General features: G+C 39.4%; 1 protein-coding gene across 4 annotated transcripts in view; it reads left to right on the top strand.

Moving 5' to 3' along the window:
* The window catches only part of LOC110463248 (chordin-like protein 1), a 74,937-nt gene extending 64,281 nt beyond the window's left edge, over positions 1-10,656 (top strand). For 2 of the 4 annotated variants that reach the window (XM_021517680.1, XM_021517681.1), the window contains exons 5-12: positions 1,083-1,255; positions 2,770-2,866; positions 3,872-3,937; positions 4,680-4,765; positions 7,191-7,365; positions 7,876-8,142; positions 9,036-9,185; positions 9,523-10,656. In XM_021517680.1, coding sequence (XP_021373355.1) covers positions 1,083-1,255; positions 2,770-2,866; positions 3,872-3,937; positions 4,680-4,765; positions 7,191-7,365; positions 7,876-8,142; positions 9,036-9,185; positions 9,523-9,665 — 1,157 coding nt within the window. In that variant the 3' untranslated portion in view covers positions 9,666-10,656. The remainder of the gene's footprint in view (positions 1-1,082; positions 1,256-2,769; positions 2,867-3,871; positions 3,938-4,679; positions 4,766-7,190; positions 7,366-7,875; positions 8,143-9,035; positions 9,186-9,522) is intronic. The other 2 variants (XM_021517682.1, XM_021517683.1) reach the window with 2 other exon arrangements.
* Positions 10,657-21,251: the final 10,595 nt, after the last annotated feature.

The following is a 21,251-nucleotide window of genomic DNA, read 5'->3' as shown; positions in this document are numbered from 1 at the left end:
GTTAGAGGTAAGGCTGTATGCTACCTTACACATTATACCTGTGGACTGTGTTAGAGTTAAGGCTGTATGCTACCTTATACATTATACCTGTGGTTGGACTTTTAGTAAATGATATATGCTACCATTTATCTATGATTTGTGTTAGATTTTCTTTTGAGTTAGGTAGCAAACAGAAGTCTCTATCTGACAGTAAGATACCATACACATTTAAGTCCACCTTGTCACAGTATGGTTGCATACACATTTAAGTCACTATGTCACAATAATGTAGCATACACCCTGAAGTCTCCATGTCACAGTATGGTAGCTAACACCCTTTAATCTCAATGTCACAGTTAGGTAGCATACACTCTTAAGTCTCTATGTCACTATAAGGTAGCATACACCATTAAGTCTCCGCTTAACAGAAAAGTGTATGTGCCACAATAAGGTAGCATTAACCCTTAAATATCCCTGTCACAGTATGGTTGTATACATCCCCAAGTCTCTTTGCCAGGGTAAGGTAGCATACATCCTTAAGTCTCCATGTCACAATAAAGAAGTATACATCCTTAAGTCTCCATGTCACAATAAAGAAGCATACATCCTTAAGTCTCTTTGTCACAATAAGGTAGCATACATCGGTAGGTCTCCATGTCACATTAAGGTACATAGCATACATCCTTAAGTCTTCATGTCATAGTATGGTAACATACATCCTTAAGTCTTCATGTCATGGTATGGTAACATACATCCTTAAGTCTTCATGTCATAGTATGGTAACATATACATTCTTAAGTCTGGCTGTCACAGTAACGTAGCATATGTCCTTAAGTCCTTTTACCACAATAAGGTAGCGTACATCCTTAAGTCTCTTTACCACAATAAGGTAGAATACATCCTTAAGTCTCTATGTTACAGTAGTTAGCACACATCCTTACTATTCAAACTAAGCATCGCTCCGAGTCCCTGTGCGATGACGCATGGTACACTTTCTTGTTAGACCTTCCCGGGATTTTTTCTTGTACCCTTTGTTTGGTTTTGCATGTTTTTAATTTGCTTGTTAGATGACTGGGTAAGAGTGGGCCCCTATTTTCATGTAGATTTTGCCAACCTTCCTCCTACAGTCGTGCCGGACGACAAAAGGGAGGATAAAATCGGAGGACAGGGTTGTGAGTACGACGGCAACACGTACGCGGACGGCGAAGTATTCAACTCCAACTCGACGGGCATCATACTGAACGCTGACAACCAGTGTATCAACTGTATATGTACGGTAAGTACCTCATAACTGCTTGTCTCTACAACAGTATCACATTACTGTAATTAACAGGGGTCGGAAAATACTACGCCCAAACGTATGTTTTACAACAATTGGGTAAATAACTTCTTTTTAAACTTATATTAATCACCCCGTCCGGATGAAAGTGTGGAATATGAGAGGACAAAATCCAAGTGGTCGGGCAGGTGACCCAACACCTTTTCACGTCTGATCGAGTCGAACCACATCGGTTTTGATAAAAGGCGAGTGCGCCATCCACTGCGCCATCCAATCATGCTCTGCTACTATTGATGTTACTTGTAATTAATGCAATCTTCTACATATAATTATATCGATAGCATACTCGTATATCATTATCATTGAGTATTACAGGTACAATATAACGTCTGCCTCCAACCTCGGTTAGTATACTTCAGAGTTGTTCAACTTTTCTCTCATCAACCTCAAAATTGCGTTATCAGATAAGGAAGTTGTGTGACGTCTATTTTCGATGTCTTCGGTAACAGCTAGACTATCATACATAATGGGTTCATGTTTACGAGGGACAAATCACATAATATATTTCCATCCCTGTGCACTTCCTAAATTTCTTTCCTTTCTGAGTCTTTAACCACATCAGCGAACTACAGAGTACATCTTGCTCGTTATAACCGGATGAGCCTCGCCCGTTCTGCCGGTGAATGAGGTTGGGTATTAGAATAAATCATCCCGGGTCAGGACAGCTATGGAATCAACCGTCAACACACTCGCATCTCAATCTATTTTAAGACTTAAAAGGGGCCAACCCTAAGTTTCCTCTGAGATCGGGGATCGGACCCGCGCCTACCAGCGCACCAGTGTCCAGACGCTGTACTCTAGACCCCACGACAGACAATGGATCATTCTGAATTCTTATGTAGTTTATTTTATATATAAGGTAAGGAACTCTTCCAGAAATAAATACATCGTGTTATCAGCTTCAACCCGTCTTAATATTTACAAACATCTATCGATTCCGATGTATTAGAATGCTAAGTAAAGCTGAAGGATAAATTTTCAAAACCATACATGACACTCCATAGCGTTGTATACTACAAGAATTCGTAAGGTTGTATAGCAAAATACATCGTACATTTATTGTCCTTGCAGAAGGGAAACATGATTCTTTGTTTCCCTGAGATTAATCATGTTTCCCAGCCATTTCATTTCGCTCTCGTGAAACATGATGACTCTCGGGGAAACAAAAATTGTGTTTTCCCTACCAGATGGACAATAAGTATTTTATTCTACTGTAACCGAAACAAGACAATAACACAACGGTAAAGATGGTCAGGTTTACGCGCCATTGTTGTCGTCTGTTTCATTTTTAGAGAGGCTCCGAAAAAGGGGGAAATAACGGGGAAACCCGAACGTGTGAAGGGAACACGGTGTTTTATTTCCCCCACATGAGATCAATATAATCCTTCAAACACGCTGTTATATAGATGTTGTATTAATGATATATATTCTTTGTGATTCTGTCTTTACAGAAGGGAGATGTACTCTGTTACTTGAAAACTTGCAACATTCCCAAGAAGTGTAAGAAATGGCTGAACCATAGTGACAATTGTTGTCCGCAATGTGCAGGTAAGACCCTTACCTAAATTGACGAGTACATGCCGTATTTAAAGTTTACGCAATGTTTAGATAAATCTCTTACCTTAGGCTGGCGTCCACAATGTTCAGGTAAAGCGCCTAGCGTAGATTGATACCACAATGTTCAGGGTATTTCTATAAGTAAATCATGTGAAGAGTTTCTTTATTGATATTTAAAGGAGAATCATATTTATATATATTTGCATCACTGGCTGACAGAGACGGGGGACAACACTAGCTGCTGGTTTGCTGGTTATGTTCAGAATGAGGCTTTGCCAAGTTGTACCCTTTTTATGTTACTCAGTTAATTATTTTCACGGAGATTCACTTTCTTCCACAATTTATTAAACTATCTTTGTTAAAAACACTAAGATTGTTATTAATGTTCATGTCAGCTATGTGAGTGGGTATGGTGAATGTAGGGACGCAAAAAGTAAACTTATCAACAAATAAATAAATAAATAAATAAATGTCATGCTGCGAATTCATTGAAATAACAGTAACTATACGTTATTAGTTGAGAAGCCTTATTTTACAGAATTATTGCATGCATCATTTTCTATTGTTTTTTTCTCTCTCGAATCTTTCTAATTCACATTGTAGCTCGTCTTAATCAGTTGAGTTATTATCTAGGCGCTTTTTCTAATTATTTCATAGACTGGTGTGAATTCTTTGATACATCTGATCTCTAATGATGCTTTCTGCCGCTATCATACGCCAGTACCCTAAGTAAACACAAGTTAGTTATTTAAACAAACATGTACACAATGACGTACTGTATAACTAAGAATTCTGACAAATCTTATCAAGCGAGGCCCGCACAAAAATATCTACTTTAGTGAAATCTATTTATATCCAATAATCAAAATATTCATAGAATAATTTATTCAAAATTCTCCTAATTATCTGATTTAATTGAGGTCTCTGCTGTCACAATATTTGGAATGAAACTCCATTTTGTCCGTTTCCTCACGTGGCCTAAATTTACACTTGCAGACGACGCTAACGCCTCGCTTGATGAGAACGGTTCTTCAGTAGACCCAGAACAAAAAGCTGAGTACGGTAAGGCCATGCGTTCCTAAACAATTCCACTAAACTTCGCCGCATTAATAACCTCCCTCATCCTGTTAGCGTCGTACACGTTATTAACTTCCATGTTCCTGAAGCGGTTAAAGGGAGATAACCTCTTTAGGAACTCGGTCATGTAAATTACTTTTTGGACAATTTCGTCTAAAAGTTCTGCAGCTAGCTCATATTACCGGGATACAACTTCTAATCGGAATTTAATGAATGAATATGTGCAAAAAACAGCAAATGTTTTGGTATACTACCTTTACAACTGGTGTCAGCGCCGCAGTGAATTTTCAATAACTAGATAAGGGACATCTAGCACCTCGGTTACTCTTTCTTGTCATAAATAGGTCTTTCTGCATCTACAAACAAGGTTTTCAAATGCCTCATTTCTACTTTTTTCTAGTGATCATGTTTTTTAATGAAATGTATACATTACACGTCCAAGTTCTGCGTTGTGTTACGTGTGTAATGATATTGTTATTTCACAGAAAAGATGGCAGAGTTAGACGTGCCTGTACCGAAAAGATTTGTGTATGCTTTTAATTATGTGTGCGTGTTTGTCTTGCACTTTGCGTTGTTATATTGAATTATACATGTGTTGTGACCTTTTCACTGATGTGGGTTTGTGTGCAGCGCTTCTCTTTGATGTGTTGTATTTGCTCGTGTTGTCATATTTGCACGTGCTTCGTTATGTTATCACATGTTGTGACCTTGTGTTTTGTTATTACAGATTGCCTGGACTCAGAAGGGGCCATCCACGAAAACGGTTCAGAATGGCGGCCCCAAGTGTCCAACTGTGTCACCTGTTCCTGTCTGGTGAGTAGACACTGAATCTTATCATTCCGGACATCTGGTCTTGCTTCTTTTACTTGCGTTTTCTTCTTTCATATTTTGCTCTAGGTATTTTCTTGTTATTTCCTTTTCATAAACATTGATCCCTTCAATCTGTAAATTGTCTTTCGAGGGATGGTAACCACTGCTGAAACATAGCCAGCTTGATATGAGCGAAGTTGCTGGTGATGTTCACGTGCTTCCGAACCACCCATTGTTCAGTCCTTCCCAGAAACTGCTCGATCGGGAACAAATCTAAAATCTAGACTGTATTGTGGGCAATGGATGACTTGGGCGAAGTTTTGGGTAAGGCAGTTTCAACAAATCCTCGAAAATCTCGGTGTCCTGTTGCAACATAAGACTACGCCGACAGATAAACGATGCAACAAAAAGTCCTGAAATTAAGGAAGATAAAGGAAGTTTGCCGCTTTGTGTTGTAGATTTCCTCTGTGTAAATTCTCTGACACTTTCAGCAGCTTCGTACCTATGTTGGTGACAGGACAGTTTGAATTAAAGAACAAGAAATACGAGACCCGTTTTGTAACCGTTTTTGGACAGGTGTCTAAAACCATTCTACTATGAGGTATTAATCTAAGGCTGATCTGCCTTAGACCTACATATTTAGACAGAATAGTACGAGCGGTTCCATCTGATATATTACATGCTTTGGTACATCATTTACTGCTACATTGTAAACTGTCGTTCCCCACACAATTTCCGTTGTTTCAATTTTTAGTTTTAAATGATCATTGTAGACCTGTATGGGTATATTATCCTATTCGCAAAATATATTACCCAATGGTAAACTGTTCTCATTAACACCACAGATTCTCTATTTCGTCGATAGTGTGAGTTTTTGACGATATTGAAAGTGTGTTCTAATGCAAAGCTTTGACGGTAAGTTTGATTGTTTCCACTGAGTTATTGTTTGGAGAGATTGTTTCCACTGAGCTACTGTTTGGAGAGATTGTTTCCACTGAGCTATTGTTTGGAGAGCTTGTTTCCACTGAGCTTTTGTTTGAAGAGATTGTTTCCACTGAGCTATTGTTTTGAGGGATTGTTTCCACTGAGCTTTTGTTTGAAGAGATTGTTTCCACTGAGCTATTGTTTGGAGAGCTTGTTTCCACTGAGCTTTTGTTTGAAGAGATTGTTTCCACTGAGCTATTGTTTGGAGAGATTGTTTCCACTGAGCTATTGTTTGGAGAGATTATTTCCACTGAGCTATTGTTTGGAGAGATATACTTAGTTTGCGAGTTCGACAGCCATGTAAGCAATAACGAATGTTAGACTCCTATGGAGACGTGTAACTTTGCATGTTGAAAACGTTGATAGTCTATTGACTATTGTTCTGGGTTCCTTATCTAAGCGGCGAAGTGACAAAGTTATCGAATACCCCACATAGATACAAAGGAAATAATAATAGCGTAGCGTCATACAAACATGTGTTTCATGTAGTTTAAGCATTTAAATTAAAATTATATTGTATTCATTAAGGAAGAAAGTGCCAGTGGTCTGCATTGTATTTTCAACCAAGAAAAGTTCCAATTAGTTCGGAGTTTTTTTCTGACTTGCTTGTCAATTTAAAACAGTAAACATATGCAAAAGAGTGTCCTCGCTTTACATCCTGAGCATATAGGTGAGGGCACTATTTCTCCTCTTACAACACACAGGGAAAGACCATAATATGTTTCGTACATTAAATGTCATTTGAAAGTTCGATCTTAATTAATACGAAATCAACGTTAATTTGTAATAACACCCATCAGCGAACAGCTCCCTCGGAAAGGGCCACATAGAAGGACATGTCAACATAGGATCATGATTTAACAACTTATTGAGTTCTATATAGTACAGTCCCGTCTGTATCATAAGAGGCGACTAATGTGCGAATCCCCTGCAGAATTGGGGATTTGCGTTTGTGCCCTCTTCTTGGGGACCCAAAAGCGACCAAAATAAATATGCTGCACCCATTGCAATATTTGGGTTCTTTGCATTTCTCTCTACTTTAAAATTCCCTTTTTTCCTTACGCCCTGCTTGGCAACACCTCACTTTTGGCTTTAACGTTGAACATTCGCCCAGGTGAGGAAGGCAATGGGTTCTGTTTCAATGCCGGGACATGCCGAAGTCCTTAAAAATGGTAGTTGTTATTCCCTGCTTCACGTTCAGCATTTTGAGCACTACAAAGTCGACATCAGATCCGCGCTATCACAAAGACACAAATATACCCTGCCTCTGACACCCATACACACATACACTATTTTACTGTTCTTCTGGCACACTATTGCAATATTCACGTTATTGTTGTGACTCCAGCGGGACTTCGCCTTTTATGACGTTATAAAAATATCGTATATGATTCCATGCAATAACGTGCAAAAAACAATAACTGTTTACCTTTGTCGTTTGTAGAACGGGGAAATAGACTGCCAAAAACTGACATGCCCTACCGACGATCTGCTGCCCTGTAAGAACCCAAGACGGCGGGGGAACTCCTGCTGTAAGTCATGTCGCAGGAAGAAGAAACCCAAAAAGGAATGCTTGACGAACTTGCGAAGGAAGAACAAAAGAAACAAAAAGAAAAAAGGTGAGTTTAAATTCAATGAATAAGACCAACGTCAAGAAGAAAATGTTTCCGATAAAATGACTTTCTTTTTTAAAGTAATAATCAAAGTAACAAGTAAAACAAAATTCCGATTGGACTTAAAAAGGTATTTGGTCACCTGCCCTCCTACGTCTGTTTTCATCTGGTACCCGAGTTCCCTCCCAATTAATCCTATGTGCGCTTCAATCCGGGTCGACAGGATTGATTGATATATGTTGATAGAACTTATTTCGTAATTGTTGCAAAGTAAATTAAGTCTAATTTTAACCATTGAAAACCGTAGCCGTAATGCTAATTGAATTTAACAGGAGTCGCCTTTCAGATCGTCAGCTGACAAGATATACCAAACCATTTAAACTCAGAGGATTTGTTTCCGTCCTATTTGAGTGTTTTGCACGTGATGCGTGTGTCATATGTGGAGGGAGGAGAAAGGAATATTCCACATGGTCTCAGCTCAACAGCAAATGAATACTAATCTTTGTGTTGTAACAGGAAGAAGGCAAGGAAGAAAGAGAAACCGGAACCAAGTAGGTCAGTCGGGGACTTCACCAGGTGTGGATGTGACCTCACTTCCTTCAATAAGAGATAATATTGATATACATAATTTGACAATTCCTGAGTTTTTTGGACAAATGTGCATGGCCAAGAAGCGAGACCACATAGTGTACCGGTATGTGGATAGCAGATATCTCTTTGTGGCGTTCGACGACGCTAAGTCACAGGAGGTGGAAGTCTGGCGGTGGCGTCTCAAACAGCGAGGTAAGGCTACTGTCAGTTACCGCTACATTGAACACGGACAAAGTATCAATATTTTAATCAACATCACATGCGAGTATGGTCATGCCACGTTTAGCTATATTTTTTCAATTTGCTACATTACTTGTAAGTGTGAATTTCTGTTACAGAAAATAACGTCAATATTGGAATTGTTAAAGAAAAAGATAACACTAATGTGTCAGAGGCGAAGCTAGCTCCTGTTCGGAGTGAATTGAATTAAGAGCTGGTCCAGGACAGGGCCTTGATAGGGGGACAAGTAGGTGCAACAAGCAGTGTTTTTGCTTTGTTGTGTTTGACATGCGTACCAGCTTGAGTGTGCAGAGATGTCGGTGTAGTGATTGAAAAAAAAACACAAAAAAAACACCAGATTGCTCGTTGGGAGATTTGCACTCATAACCATTGCTTAGGTTATTTTTATACCTTCTGCTAAAATTCAAAATTATCTGGGATGTCGGGTCGGGAGGCGTTGATTTTAGGTTTAAAATAAATTTTAAATACTTTTCCTTTATCAAGTCCCTGTGTGTAGCTATGCCAAAGGCTTTCCCTGTACAATGTATTGACATATTGTTTAAACCAGTAGTAGCTTGTTAGAAGTTAATTTCCCTCCAGTTTTAACAGTTCTGTCCACTGGTCCCTGTGTGTAGCTATGCCAAAGGCTTTCCCTGTACAATGTATTGACATATTGTTTAAACCAGTAGTAGCTTGTTAGAAGTTAATTTCCCTCCAGTTTTAACAGTTCTGTCCACTGGTCCCTGTGTGTAGCTATGCCAAAGGCTTTCCCTGTACAATGAATTGACATATTGTTTAAACCAGTAGTAGCTTGTTAGAAGTTAATTTCCCTCCAGTTTTATCAGTTCTGTCCACTTTGCCTTCAGCTTGCGTCGCAAATCAACCAGCGCAGAAGCAGAAGTGCAAGGCTATGTCCGCCAACATCCGTCTGTCAGCTTTGGAGAAGTTCATGTTTCCGTCTGACCATTTTCGGAAACAGGCCACACAGGAAATGATTTTTGGCTCCACAACAAAAAGTGAGTACTTTGTGTAATGTTTGCTTTCAAAAAAGTATATCGATATTCACGTAAAATTAACGCGACTTTGCTCAATGTAACGCGAATTTGATTCACTTGCAACATGGCTGAAGAGATTGTTTCCTATGTTTGTATCTGTGATTAAAAGAGTGATATGTAACTGGCTGATTATTTTAAATTCCTTTTAGATGTGCTGAAAGGAGTTCTGATAATAGAAATAGTGTAGACCAATCAGCGGGGACTTTGACACTTTTGATACATGTGTGTGTGTAGATTGCTTTCTGCTTTCTACCAAACTGAATCCCGATCTAATGAAGGATATTAAATTATTTTGTAGGACAAGTGAAGAATTTTAAGAAAAAGCTTACGAGGTCGATGGCGAAGTGTTCGAAGAGAAGTAAATGCCGTGTGAAAGTGGTTACGAGAGCTTTCTATAAACACATCGAACTGAAACATGTCAGCTACAATTGTAACTGCTGATTGGCCAGGCTGTGCACATGCGGAATGCAACGTGTTCGCTGATTGGTGGAAAGTTACTGGACATACTGAATTGTGATTGGCTGGTATATACTGACAGAAATGTGATTGGTGAAGTTCTATTGGACTATGACGGCTACTGGATAACAATGTTACTCATTGTTTCCTACGTTAACGGCTGAGGTTTGATGTCCTTTCTATTGGGGACCGGAAGTGACAACGAAGTAAGAAACTTGTTGCTGAGAGATAACATTAATGTATTTTTCAATAGTTACATAGTTTTTACATGTAGTTTATGGACTGATGTCGACGACGTCTGCAACGTTTATTAATGTAGCATACTAGTGCTGATGTAGGTTCTAGTTCACTTAGTGGTTCAAACTGAGTGCTTCATGCTTCTGTAGCAACCGTATATAGGATAAAATTTTGATGAAACCTAGAACAAAACAAAATGACATTTTATTGATTTTATTTAATATATATTAAGTGAATTGTCCTGTAATTTAGTGGCAGTTTATTGTGAAAAGGATGGAGAAAACGCGGATGAATGCGAGATAGTAAGAGTTGTTGAGTCAATGAGTAAATTGGGGTATTAAGAAAGAATAGGATTGGTGAGCGTAAGTCAATGACTTATCAAGTCGCTATTTCGCTTTTTTCTTGAAATGGCATTACATTAACGCTTTCCATTTCTTCCTGACAAACCGACTTGATGGCATCAGATTTGTGTATGCGATGCGAGAAGAGGTGTAGTGTGTGTCACTGGGCACTGTCGTAAGACGTCTATATATACATATAGTTACTTATATAATTACGATGTATATTATGTAAATAAATGTACACGCGTTCATTTTGTCAGTACAAGCAGAGGACTATACGTTAATGACCAGTACTTGGGTTATGATGTCGACTACTGGGAGTTGTATACTTATTACGTACGTGCTATTAATTTAAAGCTTTCAGATTGATTGTGTCTAAACTATAAAAATTAAGAAAAAAAGAAGTTGTGTCGTTTGCGTTCTCTTTTTTAAACGTCTTTTTTTTTAAATGGTATGACAGCGCGTGATTTCGCCTTTTATTTACAGTAAGACCTTGTAATAATATTACCACCATTTAGTATGACGTCCCATCATCAATGCATTGACGTCACGTCAACAGAAGCAAACTTTTGATTTACTGGAAAAACATGCAATCAACGCTTATTTTTCATGCACTAACCGCTTGTCGGCGGATTTGTGATTGAAACTGGATGGGAGAAAAAACAATCATCCCCTACCAAAGGTAAAGTTAGGTAAAGCAAAGCAAATGTTGAAGTTATCCATGGGATAAGCGAAATGTTGACGTTTTCCAAGGGAATGGCGAAATATTGACGTTTTCCATGGGTATGACGAAATGTTGACGCTAGCAGTGGGTATGGCAAAATGTTGACGTTATCCATGGATATGACGAAATGCTGACGCTATCCATGGATATGACGAAATGTCGACGCTATCCATGGATATGACGAAATGCTGGCGCTATCCATGGATATGACGAAATGCTGACGCTATCCATTGATATGACGAAATGCTGACGCTATCCATGAATATGACATGCTGACGCTATCCATGGATATGACGTATGGCAAAATGCTGATGTTATCCATGGATATGACGAAATGTTGACGTTATCCATGGATATGACGAAACGTTGACGCTAGCAGTGGGTATGGCAAAATGCTGATGTTATCCATGGATATGAAGAAATGTTGACGTTATCCATGGATATGACGAAATGTTGACGCTATCCATGGATATGACGAAATGCTGACGCTATCCATGGATATGACGAAATGTTGACGTTATCCATGGATAAGACGAAATGCTGACGCTATCCATGGATATTACGAAAGGTTGACGTTATCAATGGATATGACGAAATGCTGACGTTATCCATGGATATGACGAAATGCTGACGCTATCCATGGATATGACGAAATGTTGACGTTATCCATGGATATGACGAAATGCTGACGCTATCCATGGATATGACGAAATGTTGACGTTATCCATGGATATGACGAAATGCTGACGCTATCCATGGATATGACGAAATGTTGACGTTATCCATGGATATGACGAAATGCTGACGCTATCCATGGATATGACGAAATGTTGACGTTATCCATGGATATGACGAAATGCTGACGCTATCCATGGATATGACGAAATGTTGACGTTATCCATGGATATGACGAAATGCTGACGCTATCCATGGATATGACGAAATGTTGACGTTATCCATGGATATGACGAAATGCTGACGCTATCCATGGATATGACGAAATGTTGACGTTATCCATGGATATGACGAAATGCTGACGCTATCCATGGATATGACGAAATGTTGACGTTATCCATGGATATGACGAAATGCTGACGCTATCCATGGATATGACGAAATGTTGACGTTATCCATGGATATGACGAAATGCTGACGCTATCCATGGATATGACGAAATGTTGACGTTATCCATGGATATGACGAAATGCTGACGCTATCCATGGATATGACGAAATGTTGACGTTATCCATGGATATGACGAAATGCTGACGCTATCCATGGATATGACGAAATGTTGACGTTATCCATGGATATGACGAAATGCTGACGCTATCCATGGATATGACGAAATGTTGACGTTATCCATGGATATGACGAAATGCTGACGCTATCCATGGATATGACGAAATGTTGACGTTATCAATGGATATGACGAAATGCTGACGCTATCCATGGATATGACGAAATGTTGACGTTATCCATGGATATGACGAAATGCTGACGCTATCCATGGATATGACGAAATGTTGACGTTATCCATGGATATGACGAAATGCTGACGCTATCCATGGATATGACGAAATGTTGACGTTATCCATGGATATGACGAAATGCTGACGCTATCCATGGATATGACGAAATGTTGACGTGATCCATGGATAAGACGAAATGCTGACGCTATCCATGGATATGACGAAACGTTGACGTTATCAATGGATATGACGAAATGTTGACCTTATCCATGGATATGACGAAATGCTGACGTTATCCATGGATATGACGTAATGCTGACGCTATCCATGGATATGACGAAATGTTGACGTTATCCTTGGATATGACGAAATGATGACGCTATCCATGGATATGACGAAATGTTGACGTTATCCATGGATATGACGAAATGCTGAAGCTATCCATGGATATGACGAAATGTTGACGTTATCCTTGGATATGACGAAATGATGACGCTATCCATGGATATGACGAAATGTTGACGTTATCAATGGATGTGACGAAATGCTGACGTTATCCATGGATATGACGAAATGCTGAAGCTATCCATGGATATGACGAAATGTTGACGTTATCTATGGATATGACGAAATGCTGACGCTATCCATCGATATGACGAAATGTTGACGTGATCCATGGATATGACGAAATGCTGACGCTATCCATGGATATGACGAAATGTTGACGTTATCCATGGATAAGACGAAATGCTGACTCTATCCATGGATATGACGAAATGTTGACGTTATCAATGGATATGACGAAATGCTGAAGCTATCCATGGATATGACAAAATGTTGACGTTATCTATGGATATGACGAAAAGCTGACGCTATCCATCGATATGACGAAATGTTGACGTTATCCATGGATATGACGTAATGTTGACGCTATCAATGGCTATGACGAAATGCTGACGCTATCCATGGAGATGACGTAATGTTGACGCTATCAATGGCTATGACGAAATGCTGACGCTATCCATGGCTATCCATGGATATGACGAAATGTTGACGTTATCCGTGGATATGACGAAATGCTGACGCTATCCATGGATATGACGTAATGTTGACGCTATCCATGGATATGACGAAATGCTGACGCTATCCATGGATATGACGTAATGCTGACGTTATCCATGGATATGACGAAATGCTGACGCTATCATTGGTGAGATAAAAAGTTGACGATTACATCAAGGTTTTGCTAGTATAAACGAGCGACGTTGTATCGGCATTTAACTTTAAATAAACAAGGTAGCATATTTTCCTAACGAAATTCACGATATCGAGGTTTTACTGGTCAACCCTAGACCTCTTGGTATTTCGGAAGAAGTTGTTTGAATGTTTTAACAAATTTGACACACGTGACTTTAGCAACACTAAAGGGAGAAATCATAGAAACAAATAATGCAAATAGCCAAATCAGTTCATTATGGGCGTAAACCAAAGCCGCAATAAGGAAAAAACCTAACAAACTCAAGTAGACATAATAAGAAAGCAACAATAGATACCAACACGGATGGACAAAAACTTCAACAAACGAAAACTCACCGAAAAAAGGAAACATTCGAGAGATCAACGTAATACATCAACAGAGGAAAGGTCAACTTTAACAAAAACAAAGGAGAGGTCAACGTAATACATCAACAGAAGAGAGGTAAACGTAATACATCAACAGAGGAGAGGTCAACATGATACAACAAGAGGCCTAGAGGGCCTGTATCGCTCACCTGTTTCTTTCGATACATGCAACTGACATATAGGTAGCTTAAGACCAAATTTGGTAACTAGAACACAAGACATTCTAACATCTCTTAAACGGTTCTGAAGATATTGTTGTTTGAAACTTGAAATTTTAATTTTAAAGCTTTTAACCCATATTGACCCTTGACTCCCGACTGGCACTTAAAGTTGACCTTTGACCTCATTAATGTAATAAGAAGACAATTCATAACATAACATAACATACCCAAGTATCATGACTCTAGTCCAAATGGTTCTTAGGATATTGTTGTTTAAAGTTTTTAACATATTTGACCCCTGTGACCTTGAAAGTAGGTCAAAGTAATTTTAATGAGGAGAGTTTAAAGCACTTCATCCCAGGTACCTACTGGCCAAATAACATGACCCTGAGTCTTATGGAATTTGAGAAGAAGATTGTTAAAGCCTTTTACCCATGTTAACCTTTGACCCCGACTTGCACTTATAGTTGACTTTTGACGTCATTACTGTGTTAGAGAAAAATATTTGCACGGCTGGTCTACATAATATACCCAAGTATCATGACTCTAGTCCAAATGGTTCTTATGATATTGTTGTTTGAAGTTTTTAACAAATTTGACTCCAGTGACCTTGAAAGTAGGTCAAGGTCATTTTAATCAGGAAACTTAATTGCACTCCATCCCAGGTACCTACTGGCCAAATATCATGACCCTGGGCCTAATGGAACTTGAGAAGAAGATTGTTAAAGCTTTTAACCAAAGTTGACATTTGACCCCCGACTAGCATTTAAAGTTGACCTTTGACCTCATTACTGTAATTGAGACAAATATTCGCACTACTGGTCTACATAACATACCCCAGTATCATGACTCTTGTTCAAATGGTCCTTAGGATATTGATGTTTGAAATGTTTCACATATTTGACCGCTGTGACCTTGAAAGTAGGTCAAGGTCATTTTAATGAGGAAACTTAATAGCACTCCATCCCAGGTACCTACTGGCCAAATATCATGACCCTAGGTCCTACAGTTCTTCAGAAGAAGACGGACGACGGACGCCACAGTATGGCATGAGCTCACATGGCATTTCGGGCCAGGTGATCTAAAAACAGAGGAGAGGTCAACGTAAAACATCAACAGAGAAGAGGTAAACGTAATAAATCAATAGAGGAGAGGTCAACGTAATACATCAACAGAGGAGAGGCCTACGTAATACATCAACAACAGAGAGGTCAACGTAATACATCAACAGAGGAGAGGTCAACGTAAAACATCAACAGAAGAGAGGTCAACGTAATACATCAACAGAGGAGATGTCAACGTAATACATCAACAGAAGAGAGGTCAACGTAATACATCAACAGAGGAGATGTCAACGTAATACATCAACAGAAGAGAGGTCAACGTAAAACATCAACAGAAGAGAGGTCTACGTAAAACATCAACAGAAGAGAGGTCAACGTAATACATCAACAGAGGAGAGGCCTACGTAATACATCAACAGAGGGGAGGCCTACGTAAAACATCAACAGGAAAGAGGTCAACGTAATACATCAACAGAGGAGAGGCCTACGTAATAGATCAACAGAGGAGAGGCCTACGTAATACATCAACAGAGGAGAGGCCTACGTAATATATCAACAGAAGAGAGGTCAACATAATACATCAACAGAGGAGAGTTCAACGTAATACATCAACAGAGGAGAGGTCAACCTAATACATCAACAGAGGAGAGGCCTACGTAAAACATCAACAGAGGAGAGGTCAACGTAATACATCAACAGAGGAGAGGCCTACGTAATACATCAACAGAGGAGAGGCCTACGTAAAACGACAATAGAAGAGAGGTCAACGTAATACATCAACAGAGGAAAGGTCAACGTAATACATTAACAGAGGAGAGGTCAACGTAATACATCAACAGAAGAGAGGTCAACGTAAAACATCAACAGAGGAGAGGCCAACGTAATACATCAACAGAGGAGAGGTCAACGTAATACATCAACAGAGGAGAGGCCTACGTAATACATCAACAGAGGAGAGGTCAACGTAATACATCAACAGAGGAGAGGCCTACGTAATACATCAACAGAGGAGAGGCCTACGTAAAACGACAACAGAGGAGAGGCCTACGTAATACATCAACAGAGGAGAGGTCAACGTAATACATCAACAGAGGAGAGGCCTACGTAAAACGACATCAGAGGAGAGGTCAACGTAATACATCAATAGAAGAGAGGTCAACGTAAAAAATCAACAGAGGAGAGGCCTACGTAATACATCAACAGAGGAGAGACCAACGTAAAACGCCAACAGAGGAGAGGTCAACGTAATACAACAACAAACGGAGAGGTCAGAGTTAAACAACAACAGAGGAGAGGTAAACGTACAAGAACAATAACAGAGGAAAGGTCAACGTTAAACAACAACAGAGGAGAGGTCAACGTAATACATCAACAGAGGAAAGGTCAACGTAAAACATCAACAGAAGAGAGGTCAAGGTAAAACATCAACAAAGGAGAGGTCAACGTAATACATCAACAGAAGAGAGGTCAACGTAAAACGACAACAGAGGAGAGGCCTACGTAAAACGACAACAGAGGAGAGGTCAACGTAATACATCAACAGAAGAGAGGTCAAAATTTGGGTTGTATTATCAGGAGAAATCCTCTATTTCCCCTAATGGGCCCCGCCCCTCTGCCCAAAGTGGGAGGAGGAGGGCACATCCACCATTTATACAAAATTTATACAAGTCCTTTGGCTAAAGAATGCTCCAGACTAAATTGCAATAAAATCCCTTTATCCCCGTCAAACAACAACAACAGATGAGAGATCAACGATGAACAACGACAGAGGAAAGTTCAACGTTAAGCAACAACAGCAGAGGAGAAATCAGCGTTAAAAACACAAAGGGGAAGTCAACGATAAACAACATTAACACCACAGGGGATGTCAATGTAAAACAACACTAGAACAATAACAGAGGAACGGTCAGCATAATACAACAGTAGAGGAAACGTCAACGTAATACATTAACAGATGAGAGGCCAACGTAATACATCACACCAGGAGAGGTCAACGTTATACAATACTTGGGGAGAGGTCAACGTAATGCAACAACAAACGATGAGGTCAGAGTTAAACAACAACAGAGGAAATGTCAACGTAAAATAACAACAGAGAAGGGGTCAACATACAACAACAACAACAACAGATCTAAACAAGATGTTAACATAAAACAACAACAGAGAAAAGACAAGAGATCCCAGAGGGATCTTGGCGCCCACCTTTGTACCATACGTAATACATCAACAACAGAGGAAATATAGTGCAACGTAAAACAACAACAACAGATCTAGAGAAGATGTTAACAAAAAACAACAACAGACCTAGAGAAGATGTTAACAAAAAACAACAACAGAGAAAAGACAAGAGATCCCAGAGGGATCTTGGCGCCCCCCTTTGTACCATCTTCATTAGTTCTTTGTCAGTTCGATCTTTTCTCTTCTTTCCTCTAATCTGTTTGATCGAGTCATCTTAACATTAACAGTAAATGCACCTTGAGGTAACTTTTGATCTAAACCTAATACTGATGTGTATAAAAGCCAACCTTCAAAGTGAGTTTGTCATTTCACGTATTTATATATAGTACAGTACTTAATGTGAAAGAAATAGAATCGATCATTCAACAGAAGAGAGGTCAAAATTTGGGTTGTATTATCAGGAGCAATCCTCTATTTCCCCTAATGGGCCCCGCCCCTCTGCCCAAAGTGTGAGGAGGAGGGCACATCCACCATTTATACAAAATTTATACAAGTCCTTTGGCTAAAGAATTCTCCAGACTAAATTGCAATAAAATCCCGTAATACAACAACAACATAGGAGAGGTAAATGTGAAACAACAACAAATGAAAGGTCAACGTAAAACAACAACAACAGAGGAAATGTTAACGTAAAATAACAACAGAGAAGGGGTCAACATACAACAACAACAACAACAGCGGAAAAGATAACGTCAAAAAACAACAGCGAAGGGGGGAACAACAAACAACAACAACAACAGAGGAAATATAGTGCAACGTAAAACAACAACAACAACAGATCTAGAGAAGATGTTAACAAAAAACAACAACAGAGAAAAGACAAGAGATCCCAGAGGGATCTTGGCGCCCACCTTTGTACCATACGTAATACATCAACAGCGGAGAGATCAACGTAAAACAACAACAAAAACAACATATGAAAATACATCAACAGAAGCGAGGTCAACGTAAAAAATCAACAGAGGAGAGCCTACATATGAAATTTGAGAAAGATCCCTCCTGTACTTCCCAAGAAATAGCACAGAGGGGAGGCCTACGTAAAACATCAACAGAAGAGACGCCTACGTGATACATCAACAGAGGAAAGGTAAATGTCAAACAACAACAAATGAGATATACGCGTTAAAAACAACAGAGGAGACGTCAATTTAATAAAATAACAACAGAGGAGAGGTCAACGTAGAACAACAAAGCAGAGTTCAGCGTTAAACAAGAGAGGAAACGTCAATATTAAACAACAGAGGAGGAAATGTCACCGTAAAACAACATCAACACAGACGAGAGGTAAACGTAAAACAATTGCAACAGATGAGAGATCAACGTAAAACAAAAGGGGAGAGGTCAACTTAATACAAAAACAGAGAAAATCAATGTAATGCAACAACAGAGGATAGTTCAACGTAAAACAACAACAACAGATCTAGAGAAGATGTTAACATAAAACAACAACAGAGGAGAGGTCAAGGCTAAATAATTTTAACACCACAAGGGATGTCAACGCAAAATAACAACAACAGAGGAAATGTCAACGTAAAATAACAACAGAGAAGGGGTCAACATACAACAACAACAACAAATGAAAGGTCAACGTAATACAACACAGAGGAGAGGTCAACGTTATACAACACAGAGGAGAGGTCAACGTTATACAATACTTGGGGAGAGGTCAACGTAATACAACACAGAGGAGAGGTCAACGTTATACAATACTTGGGGAGAGGTCAACGTAATACAACACAGAGGAGAGGCCTACGTAATACATCAACAGAGGAGAGGCCTACGTAATACATCAACAGAGGAGAGGCCTACGTAATACATCAACAGAAGAGAGGTCAACGTAATACATCAACAGAGGAGAGGTCAACGTAATACATCGACAGAGGAGAGGTCAACATAATACATCAACAGAGGAGAGGCCTACGTAATACATCAACAGAGGAGAGGTCAACGTAATACATCGACAGAGGAGAGGACAACATAATACATAAACAGAGGAGAGGCCTACGTAATACATCAACAGAGTAGAGGTCAACGTAATACATCAACAGAAGAGAGGCCTAGGTAATACATCAACAGAGGAGAGGTCAACGTAATACATCAACAGAGGATAGGCCTACGTAATGCATCAACAGAGGAGAGGTCAACGTAATACATCAATAGAGGAGAGGTCAACGTAATACATCAACAGAAGAGAGGCCTACGTAATACATCAACAGAGGAGAGGCCTACGTAATGCATCAACAGAGGAGAGGCCAACGTAAAACGCCAACAGAAGAGGTCAACGTAATACAACAACAAACGATGAGGACAGAGTTAAACAACAACAGAGGAGAGGTCAACGTACAAGAACAATAACAGAGGAAAGGTCAACGTTAAACAACAACAGAGGAGAGGTCAACGTACAAGAACAATAACAGAGGAAAGGTCAACGTTAAACAACAACAGAGGAGAGGTCAACGTACAAGAACAATAACAGAGGAAAGGTCAACGTTAAACAACAACAGAGGAGAGGTCAACGTACAAGAACAATAACAGAGGAAAGGTCAACGTTAAACAACAACAGAGGAGAGGTCAACGTACAAGAACAATAACAGAGGAAAGGTCAACGTTAAACAACAACAGAGGAGAGGTCAACGTACAAGAACAATAACAGAGGAAAGGTCAACGTTAAACAACAACAGAGGAGAGGTCAACGTACAAGAACAATAACAGAGGAAAGGTCAACGTTAAACAACAACAGAGGAGAGGTCAACGTACAAGAACAATAACAGAGGAAAGGTCAACGTTAAACAACAACAGAGGAGAGGTCAACGTACAAGAACAATAACAGAGGAAAGGTCAACGTTAAACAACAACAGAGAAGAGGTCAACGTAATACATCAACAGAGGAAAGGTCAACGTAAAACATCAACAGAAGAGGGGTCAACGTAATACATCAACAGAGGAGAGGACAACGTAATACATCAATAGAGGAGAGGCCAACGTAATACATCAACAGAGGATAGGCATACGTAATGCATCAACAGAGGAGAGGCCAACGTAATACATCAACAGAAGAGAGTTCAACGTAAAACGACAACAGAGGAGAGGCCTACGTAAAACGACAACAGATGAGAGGTCAACGTAATACATCAACAGAAGAGAGGTCAAAATTTGGGTTGTATTATCAGGAGAAATCCTCTATTTCCCCTAATGGGCCCCGCACCTCTGCCCAAAGTGGGAGGGGGAGGGCACACCCACCATTTATACAAAATTTATACAAGTCCTTTGGCTAAAGAATGCTCCAGACTAAATTGCAATAAAATCCCTTTATCCCCGTCAAACAACAACAACAGATGAGAGATCAACGATGAACAACGACAGAGGAAAGTTCAACGTTAAGCAACAACAGCAGAGGAGAAATCAGCGTTAAAAACACAGAGGGGAGGTCAACGATAAACAACATTAACACCACAGGGGATGTCAATGTAAAACAACACTATAACAACAGAGGAAATGTCAACGTAAAACACAACATTAACAACAACAAAAACAACATATGAAAGGTCATGTCATATAAATGTAAAACAACAACAACAGAGTAAAAGTCAACGTAAAGCAATACCAATAACAACAGAAGAAGAGAGGTCAACGAAAAACAACATCAGCAGAGGAAAGGTAAACTTAAAACAACAACAAAGAAAAGGTCAACGTAAAACAACAACAGAGAAA

Source organism: Mizuhopecten yessoensis, unplaced genomic scaffold, assembly GCF_002113885.1.
Source record: "Mizuhopecten yessoensis strain PY_sf001 unplaced genomic scaffold, ASM211388v2 scaffold10881, whole genome shotgun sequence".
In the NCBI taxonomy this organism is placed as follows: Eukaryota; Metazoa; Mollusca; class Bivalvia; order Pectinida; family Pectinidae; genus Mizuhopecten; species Mizuhopecten yessoensis.
This window is presented reverse-complemented; position numbering and strand designations above follow the sequence as displayed.